Raw genomic sequence first — 9652 nt, 5'->3', positions numbered from 1 at the left:
GGGGCGTTTTGCTCTCTATTCGCCCATTCAACGGGTTTCCCATCCATAAAGTCCCTGGGCAGTAGAAGGCAAGGAGCCCCATCACTTCATTTTCCTTTTGCTACATTTTGGGCACTGAACCCCCATCTCGATGTATGTTACTTAACAGTGAATTTCTGGTGTGCGTGGGAGGGGGAGGGGGTTGGCAATGTGACTGCACATGCTGAGAAAGGATACACGAGTCCAAGATCCCAAACGCTTGAGCCGACCAAACCGCAGGCCACGTTATGGATCGGTTTACACTGCAGAATTGTCCTCATTTCTGCAGAGGGTCGGCTCTGCCTGCAGTTTCTCCTCTCAAACACCAGGTGGAGCGACTGGCTGAATGCCGCCACAAAGCTGACAGGCGGCGCTGTGGCGCCTGGGCCGACCCTCAACATTGCAATCACTCTATCCTTAGAAGAGCGACTCGTTGGTGCAGGCCGCGCATGCGCTGAGCCTTTCGCTCTTCCCGCCCCCTCTCCCGCCCCTCTCTGTCTTTTCTGCACTGGGAGCAGGTAAGGCTTTGGGCCCTCGCGCCCGCGATGCGCCGCGCACGCGCGCGGAACAGCCCATCTCGCACGAGTCCTTTGAGGTCCTTACCTTGCATACTCGCACCCTGGTCCTCACGGCCTCCCTTGTTCCTGGTATTCCCGCGCCTTAGGGCTGCCCCTTCCGCGTGCCGGTGACCTCCAACCGCGCGGGCCTGGCGCCATCTTGGATGTCTCGTGGGAGGGGGGAGGGAAGAGCGCCTTGGAACTGGCGAAAGTCAAACCCCAGAACGCTCATTTTCACCTGTTCCGCTCGGCCATTACAGAGGTTCTTTTCTTACCCTCTTGTCTATTCAGAGTTGTCACAAACCCCGGAGTCTCCCCTCCTATCTCTGCTTACCCTTCTCCTCCTTTTTCCTTCCTATCCTGCAACCTCCAGACTTGGCCCCAGCCCCTCAACTGCCCCAAGCAATGGAGATAGCCGATGGTCTTGATGGTCTTTTAAAAGCGAACGTAACCATGGTAGAACAAAGCAGCCAAAACACTCTCTCCATTCAGGCCGTGGCCTGGGAGAGCTGTGGCAGAAAAGAGAACAGTTTCTTTAGAACCATTGGTTGTCTTGCAAGTACTTCTCTTCTTCCACTCAAGTGAAGTTGGAAAAAACAGAAGTGGTGGGCTAATGGCGAGGTTTTCTGTTAGAGGCAGCAGGCCCAGAAGAATCGTGTGGGGCAGCATAGGGTGGTCTTCACCTGACAGCTTTCCTGTCAAGGGTATACTAAGAGTCCCCAGACTCCGCTCTCAAGAGGAAAAGAAGGTTAAAGGAAAGGAATGGTTAAGTCAGCAGTCCTCTAACTCTGTGACTGATCGCGGAGTTGAAAAAACCCATGATGATTTAGGCCCACTGATTGTGGATGATGGTGTTGTCCGGGGTGTTGTAGGCTAACAGTTGCAGACTTGCCATGGTTAGGTGACCAGTGGAGGCATCTGCACTTCATGCAGGTTCCCTTAATTGCCACCCTTTGTTGTGGGCTTGTTACATGTCAGCACCACCTTAAACTCTTTAGGTGTTACTTAATTTACCCCCCCCATGTTTTGTATGATGATATTGAGGTTTAATTGCCTTGTGGGGGAAACAAACTATTTATTTATTATGTTTTAAGTAAGCTCTACACCCAAGGTGGGGCTTGAACTCACATCCCCAAGAGTCACATGCCCTATTGACAGCCAGGTGCCTAGTCCTCTTTTTTTTGTTTTTAAGATTTTATTCATTTACTTTAGAGAAAGAGAGCATGGGGGGCGGGGAGGAAGAGAATCTCAAGCAGACTCCACCCTGAGCTCAGAGCCCCTTATGGGGCTCAGTCCCACGACCCTGAGATGGTGACCTGAACCTAAACTAAGAGTGGAGCATTCAACTGACTGAGCCACCCAGGCACACCTGCTGCGCCCCAGGTCCTCCTTTTTTTAAGCTTCAGGGAAATTTCGGGTTTTGACCAAAGAAAACCTTTATAGTCTGCAGCAAAATTGGGTTAGAGTTATATATGGGCAGTTGGAGACAGGACAAGAGTTGAAGGCATCGATTAATCTGAAAGTGACTGATTATGGATTCAGAAGGGTAACCTGGGAAAATCTTGAGTACAGCTCATTTAAGGAAGTGTTATTTAACAGGTTTATTAATCCCTGAGTATTTCAATCTGTAGCATATTGGGAAGCATTAACCTAAGTGTGAGAAGATTTCAAGTCCTGACTATATCACTACCATCATTGTAGGACTGGTTTTAAGACCATGCTCTTAGTGTACCTAAGGGTCACTTGAGAAGCTCGTTTGAAATATGGGATACTTGGGCCTTATATCCAAAGATCTTGATCAGGAAGGTCTAAAGTGGGACCTGAATATGCAAAATTTTTGAATATGCATTTTTAATACATAGATCATACCTACCCTCAACTAGTTCAGGCGGGCCTCTTGGAGAAATCCTTTTTGTAGGTCTTTAACTCAAACAGTCTTCTCTTAAATAACTTCACTCTTACAAACTTAGGGCACCTACAGGGTGTCAGTATTGTTTTAGATCTTGGGCGTACAAAATTGAATGCCTCTTAGTGAGATGGTGGAAATGAATACTTCATGGCTAATTAGAGTAATGGGAGGATTCCTCACTGATCTACCTCACTCTGTTAATTAACGTAGGAAATTGAAGTGTTTTGAGGAATCCAGTAACTTCCAGGTAATTCAGTAAAAAGATTGTTGGAGATCCTTCCAGGGTCTTGGCCTTCAACAAACATCTCCCAAGAGTCTTTAAAGGGCAACTGTTTAAATCCCGGACAATGAAATCTTGAGAAAAGCTCCTTTTGAATAGAGACTGAGGAAAACTTAGGCAGAGGGCACGGGAATTTCCTCTGAAGACACCAACTCATGAGGCTATGGAAATGAATAACAGGTCTTAAAGTTGAGACCAGGTGGCTACTTGTTCAGACCAGGGGAGTCACTTGATTATAAGGAAATCTTAGAAGCTGTGTGGAGGAAATCTTGACTTTAAGGTTTTAATTCCATCTCTGCTGATAACTTGAGGTCATTCACTCTGCTCTCTGGGCCATTGAAATTTTCTAGAACACCTTTTCTGCTAATAAGGATGTCCTTTGATGAACAAGGACAGTGTTTACAATGCTGCTTCTGTAATTTCAGCTCTCCTGCCACAGCCCCTCATCCCCTGAAAATGTACGCCTGTGCAAAGTTCGTCTCCACCCCCTTCTTGGTGAGTGCCTGCCTACCTTTTCTGGGAGAGTTTTTAGGGAGGGCGTCTTGTCTCTTCCTTGCCACACCTTGGTCTTCACAGCTGGGCTGGGGGAAGGCCCTTTGCTGTGTTAGCCTGACAGCAGAGAATGAATGCTTACCAGACACCCCTTGTCTCAGATCCCTTGGAAGCCAGTTAAATCTTTTTACCCAACCATATTAGAAGAGTGTAAATGAGAATCTAGACTAAGTTCAGGTTATTTCCATTCTAAAACTCCGTGTTCCTGTAAACTGGAACCCAGCTGGAAGTGGTAAACATGAAGTAGATAGCCTAACTTGGACTGAGTATGCACCGTGCACAGGATCTTGCCCTGAGTGTTAGAGAGCCATAGCCCAGAGTTCCCTCTGGGAGCTTAAATCTGGGTGGCAAGTTAAAACACATGTAAGTACACATTGGAAAAATACTTGATTCAGAAGCAACAGCATGGAAGAAATTACAGATTATTTTTTTTTAAGATTTATTTATTTATTTTGGGGGGGGAGGGAGAGAATGAGTGGGGAGGGGCAGAGGGAGAGAGAGAATCCTAAGCAGGCTCCATGTCAAGCACAGAGTCTAACGTGGGGCTCGATCTCACAACCCTGAGATCATGACCTGAGCTGAAACCAAAAGTCGGACGCTTAACTGACTATGCCACCCAGGTGCCCCAGAAATTACAGATTATTAGATGGTGGAGGCAACTGGTTCATACATCTGTAAGTGAAAAGGGCTGGCACTGTTCGTGGGTACCACTGATGGAACACTTACTATGCCTGGCACTGGGTGTACTGATTTGTGTACATAATCTCAGTTACTTCTCATATCAACCTGAGTTATCGTATACCAATTTGATAGATAAGAAAGCAGTTTTAGAAAGATTTAAGTGACTTGTCCTAAGATCACATGGCTGAAGTAGAGCTAAGATTAGGATCTAAATCTGTCTGACTAAAACCCTGGCTGGTAGCCACAATATTGTCTGCTTTTGCTTGGGGTTAGTCAGAAACGGCTGCAAGAGGGGGTGGATTTTGAGCACAAAGGTAATACCTTGTGGCCTGAAAGGGGGTAGGTTTCTTCCCTTAAGACAGAGAAAAAGCGTGGGAAGCAAGAGAACTGGTGTGGTTCTTGAATCTAAAATTTGTTGAAAGTAAAAGAAGGATCCAAGATTCTGATTTAAGCTCAAAAGAGAATGAATGGGGCATTCACATGACAACTTGGGATGGTCTGAAACTCCTCCACACCCCTTCCTTGACCCTCTTGCTTTTGTGTCGTTCCCTCTAGGTCAGGAGCACCTCTCAGCTGTTGAGCCGATCACTGTCTGCAGTGGTGCTAAAACCGCCGGAGACACTGACGGATGAGGTACCTTATAAGGTGGGATTGGGCCTGTGGTTTGGGGGGTGAAGGGTGAACAGGGCTACGTGGCAGCACCAGTAGGGGGAGTGCTGAGGACAATCATCACAAACTAAAGTTAGTGAAGGATCAAGGCCATTGGCTTTAGGTGAAGGTGGAGGACAGTTGATACCACATATGATTAGTGTTACAACTTTTGCCGCTGGCAGCACATGCCCGTGTTTGCTGCTGATAACGACCATTACTTGACCTAGTTTACTGACTTCAGCTGGTGGCATTTGGTCCCAGGCAGATGACGATTTCAGGGCACCAAGAACAGGCTAGGGCTTCATTCTACAGTTCTAGACCATACCTGAAGGTATTTGATGTCCACCTCTTGGATCAAAAAGTTCTGCTTGGCAACATTTAAGGGGATTTTCCAGGAAGTAAAAAGTTCTTGTTTAGAGGAGAAGCCGTGGAATGTGATAGCATAAAGGGTTTAAATGGTACAAAAGTTACCGAAGCAAAGAAAGGGGTTTCTTAAAATCTTTACCTTCTACCTGCATCTTCTTCACAGAGCCTCAGCAGCTTGGCAGCCCCACATCCCCTGACCTCACTTATTCCTAGCCGCAGTTTCCAAACCAGCGCCATTTCAAGGGACATCGACACAGCAGCCAAGTTCATTGGGGCTGGGGCTGCCACGGTAGGGGTGGCTGGCTCTGGGGCTGGAATTGGGACTGTGTTTGGGAGCCTCATCATTGGTTACGCCAGGTAAGATGGGCCCTCCATTGGCTCTCACATATGTTTCCAAAGGTCTGGGCAGAAATATCTGGGTCTATACTATCCTATACAGTAGCCACATGTGGTTATTTGAATTTAAATTTTTATTAACTAGGGGCTCCTGGTTGGCTTAGTCGGTAGGGCTTGTGACCCTTATCTCAGGGTCATGAGTTCGAGCCCCATTTTGGGCTTAGAAATTGCTTTAAAATAAATAGATAAATATTTAAGTAACAGTACATAAGGTTTAAATTTTGCATATATATATATATATATATATATATAGTGTCACATAACATGTGATTAGTGGCTACCATATGGGAAAATTCCCCTGAAAACTTTGATTTAGAGCAGGAGTCAGCAAACCAAGGTGGTAGGGCTTGAGCCCTTAGCTGAGCTAAGAATGGGTCTTCCATCTTTTTTTTTTTTTTAAAGAATTTTATTTATTTATTTTTTTTGATAGAGAGATAGCACAAGTAGGCAGAGCGGCAGGCAGAGGGAGAGGGAGAAGCAGGCTTCCCGCTGAGCAAGGAGCCCGACAAGGGGCTCGATCCAGGATGCCTGAGCCGAAGGCAGCTGCTTTACTGACTGAGCCACCCAGATGACCCAGTACATCTTTAAAGTGTCGTGAAAAAGGGGGGGCAACAGAGACCATATGTGACCCACAACATCTGCAGTATTTGCTATCTGGCTCTTTACAGAGAAAGTTTGCTACCACTGGTCTGGCGCCTCAAGGCAGCATAGTGGCTTTGTTGCTGCTTTTCCCTGTCCCTGGGAATCCCCCCCCCCCCCGGTCACTCCTGGGAAAACTGCCTTTGCAGCCTGCCCCACAGCTTCCTGACACTTGGGACTATTTGGTCTCTACCAACTCTGGGCAACTCACTGTTAGAACTAAATTAATCATCAAGAGACCTGCAAGTTCTCTTAATGCCTTGAGGAAATAGGTTTATTTTTTTAGGACTTACATGAAATAAGCCTGACTGCTTCTGTGTCCATAATTCTGTTAGAAGCTGGTGTTACTTTACCTTATCCATCAGAGCTTCCGGAGGGGACAGAGTAAGGGAAATAGAAATTATATATTGACTTCCAAAATGGGGAGTCTTTTATCCCGTTTTATTTCTAAACCCCACAGACCATTTATAGATTCTTAAAGCCCCAAATTTTTGACTACTTTGAAATGAAAGAAGGTAGTCTGTCCCTCTGGCTCCCTTGTCCTCTGGAATGGGATTTTTCTAGTTGTGTTCCGTAAAGCCCTAGGGTTTTGAAGTATGCCCAGAGACCATCTTAACGAATGAACAGAAGACCAGTCAGAGAAGCCTTTAAAATCCCCTACTTTTTTACCATTGTAGTTTGGTTATTACACATTTTGTATTTGGGGGTTCTGCTACTTCAAGTTTCAAAAAACTGCTCTGATAGACTCTGCCACTCTGGATGCCTCTTCCCTTCCGGTTGGGCCCTGGACAGTTAAATGTCCAGGTCCAGAGGTCTTAAGTTACGATATGGGTGATCCACTGAGGAGGTTATGTTTGTCCGTGGGCCTTGTTACAGAATTTTGGGCTGTCCACTCCCAACATTCAATCTCTGTAGAGCCCTTGATGTGTCAGGCAAGAATTGGGGCATGATGGTGTCACCCTGAGAGACGCATTGCATAAGATGAGCTTGAGCAGATGAGTTTTCCCTGAGCCCACCTTTGATGTTTGTCTTTTTCTTTGTGTGGACTAGAAATTCAGTCTTTTCTCCTCCCCTTCTCCCAGGAATCCCTCTCTGAAGCAACAGCTCTTCTCCTACGCCATTCTGGGCTTTGCCCTCTCGGAGGCCATGGGGCTCTTTTGCCTGATGGTGGCCTTTCTCATCCTCTTCGCCATGTGAAGGAGCCGTCTCCACCTCCCATAGGTCTTTCTCCCGTGTCTCGTCTGCCCTGTATGTTCCTTTTCCTATACCTCCCCAGGCAGCCTGGGGAAAGTGGTTGGCTCAGGGTTTGACAGAGGGAAGACAAATAAATACTGTATTAATAAGATCTTTCTTGTGTCTCCTGTGTATATTTGTTCTCCACGGTTGGCTGAGTGCCTTGGTGAGAATATAAGGCCTGGTGGGTGGTGACACTTCTAAACTCAGCATGAGTCTGGGCTCACTTGTTCTTCATTCTCTGTGTCAGGAAAGCTTTATTCAAATTAGTGGTTCTTTTTAATAATTTTCACCTGGGATAGCCTGTTATCTTGGAGGATTGGGTCAGAAGAAAGAGAACAGGGCTGGCTTAAAATTTTGGAAAATGGCTATTTCCACTGCTACTATCCTGGCTCAGGCCCTCATTGCCACCCACTTGGTCTATTGCAATAACCTTTTAACTGGCCTTCTGCCTCCAGTCTCTTCCCTCTAGCATTTACTTCTATCCGCCACTGCCAAATTAGTCCTTAAGTATAAGACTAGTTTTGTCATTTACCAAGTCAGTCTGACCTCAGCCTACTCAGATTTTATCTTTAATTTTTCCCATACACTCTACCCAAAGTGATCTCATTTTTCAAATACTTTCCCTCTTTCCTGTCCTTATCTTCAGGCCTTGCCCTTTGGCCACCTCTGCTTTCTTTTCCTCAATCTTTGCTCACTTTTCCTCTTTTTCAAACTCCCTGTTATCTTTAAAGACAGAGTTTAAATGCTGCCTCTTCATTATGAAGCTTTCATCTGGTTTCCGTCTACCATCAGTCAGATGAGCTTTGTTGTGGAGCATGTTGGGTCCTTTACAATGCTTGTGTCCGTGATAAATTGTGGATTTGTATGCATGTGTGTGTCTTTTATCTTCCAAGTTAGGCTCAGTTTCTTGAAGGGACTGTGTCATGTTCATTTTTGTATCCCTAAAAGTATCTAGGTGATGCCTGTCAGCAATATCTTTGTCAGATTTTTTTATTTCATCATCTGAACCACCCACCTTACTTCACAAATGAGGAAACCAAGAGTTTGAAAAGTCAGAGGATTCCCTCAGGAACTTCACTAGCACTAGGAGCTGGAGCTAGAGCAAGGATCATGTCTTGTAGCCAGGGTGTAAGAATAGCATGCTGTTGGTCTTGTGGGGCTCTCCCCAAGCCCAGTGTTGCCGGTGACTTCTTATCCCAAGCAAGAGGAAAGGGCAGAATAAGCAAAGAGAAACCTTTTCCCTTAAAAATTCCTGAAGAGGGACTTTGGACAGTGGGGTTAATATAAAAGTGAAGAATTACATTTTCTAAAGGCTAGCTACATCTTAAATAAGCCTTATCCTGTGCATGCTTGAAGTAACTTGGTTAAAGTCCTTACCTGATAATGTGAATGACTACAATGGCTTTTCTTTTGATTTAATTGACTATAAAATTAAAGCCCAGTGCAGAGATTTAACCCCAGAGTAAACTGATTCTCAGGAAGCAGGTCACCCAAAATCATTTGCCCTTGTCCTTTTGTTATTGTGATCAAGGGTTAAGAGGGATCCTATCCACAGCTTGCTTCCAGATTGCTATACTACCCCCAGCCAAGTGTATTCTGGGCCATGGGGCTCCAGATGGGGCTTTCACGATAAGGAATAGACTCTATTCCTCTATTACGGTCTCTTCAGTTTGTATCTTTGGTAGGGCCTCTGCTGCCCATCCCCTTTCTGAGTCATCAGGTATCTGTTTTCTTTCTCTCCTTGGCCCTTTCTTTGGGATTGATTCTAGCTAACCCCTTATCAACTTAGGTGCTTGGGGAGAGCACAGCTTAGTGGCCCACGTGTTTTTGTTCTCTCTGAGGTGAATGATGAGATGGTGCTGCAAGGAGCAAATTTCTTCGGGAGGAGTTAAGGCAACCTCTTAGTTTCAAGCCCCAGGAGATGGTTATTGGCAACCCAAGTTGCTAACAACTTGGGGAAGAGGAATGCTGTGTTTTAGTACAGGGTCCAAGAGCAAATTTTCTGAAGATCGCTCCAACTTTGATAACATGTAATAAAAGCTTTCTACTTGTCCTTGTAGTTTTAGAAAGAGCCCATGTTTGAAATCAGATTTTTATTTATTTATTTATTTTTAGTATAGTTGACCACGTTTTACATTAGTTTCAGGTATATCGGGAGCTGTTCTACTCTCTCTTCTACCACTGGCCTCTGTGATATTGGGCAGATCGCTAACCAGTAACTTTGTAGGACCTCAGTTTGTCCCCATCTATTAAATAGGGATGATAATGTTCATCCCAGGAATTTTATGCATACACAGAGAGGCACCTTGAGTATTTGGAAAGGATGGTGCCATCAGAGCTTAATATATATTGATTATAATTTGCTTT

The 9652-nt window shown here is 45.4% G+C and overlaps 1 protein-coding gene across 2 annotated transcripts; it reads left to right on the top strand.

The window, feature by feature from the left end:
- Positions 1 to 417: 417 nt before the first annotated feature.
- Positions 418 to 7394, top strand: ATP5MC2 (ATP synthase membrane subunit c locus 2). 2 transcript variants are annotated; one of them, XM_087855880.1, is made up of 5 exons: positions 418 to 536; positions 3190 to 3259; positions 4553 to 4630; positions 5178 to 5371; positions 7132 to 7394. In XM_087855880.1, the coding sequence occupies exons 2-5, from the start codon at positions 3221 to 3223 to the stop codon at positions 7244 to 7246; spliced, it is 426 nt and encodes a 141-aa protein (XP_087712006.1). In that variant the 5' UTR covers positions 418 to 536; positions 3190 to 3220; the 3' UTR covers positions 7247 to 7394. The 2 variants fall into 2 exon arrangements, with proteins under 2 accessions (XP_087712006.1, XP_045656849.2); XM_045800893.2 differs by having other exon boundaries at positions 491 to 536; positions 4553 to 4642.
- Positions 7395 to 9652: the final 2258 nt, after the last annotated feature.

Source organism: Ursus americanus, chromosome 25, assembly GCF_024610735.1.
Source record: "Ursus americanus isolate L20-20 chromosome 25, mUrsAme1.1.p, whole genome shotgun sequence".
In the NCBI taxonomy this organism is placed as follows: domain Eukaryota; kingdom Metazoa; phylum Chordata; class Mammalia; order Carnivora; family Ursidae; genus Ursus; species Ursus americanus.
Note: the sequence above shows the minus strand (reverse complement) of the source record. Positions and strands in the feature narration are given on the sequence as shown.

Bases quoted from the DNA above. Each gene is read 5' to 3' on its own strand.
- ATP5MC2 (XM_045800893.2), top strand. From the start codon at position 3,221: ATGTACGCCTGTGCAAAGTTCGTCTCCACCCCCTTCTTG. The intron at 3,260-4,552 runs GTGAGTGCCTGC...CGTTCCCTCTAG, and splicing joins TCGTCTCCACCCCCTTCTTG to GTCAGGAGCACCTCTCAGCT. The intron at 4,643-5,177 runs GTGGGATTGGGC...TCTTCTTCACAG, and splicing joins CGGATGAGGTACCTTATAAG to AGCCTCAGCAGCTTGGCAGC.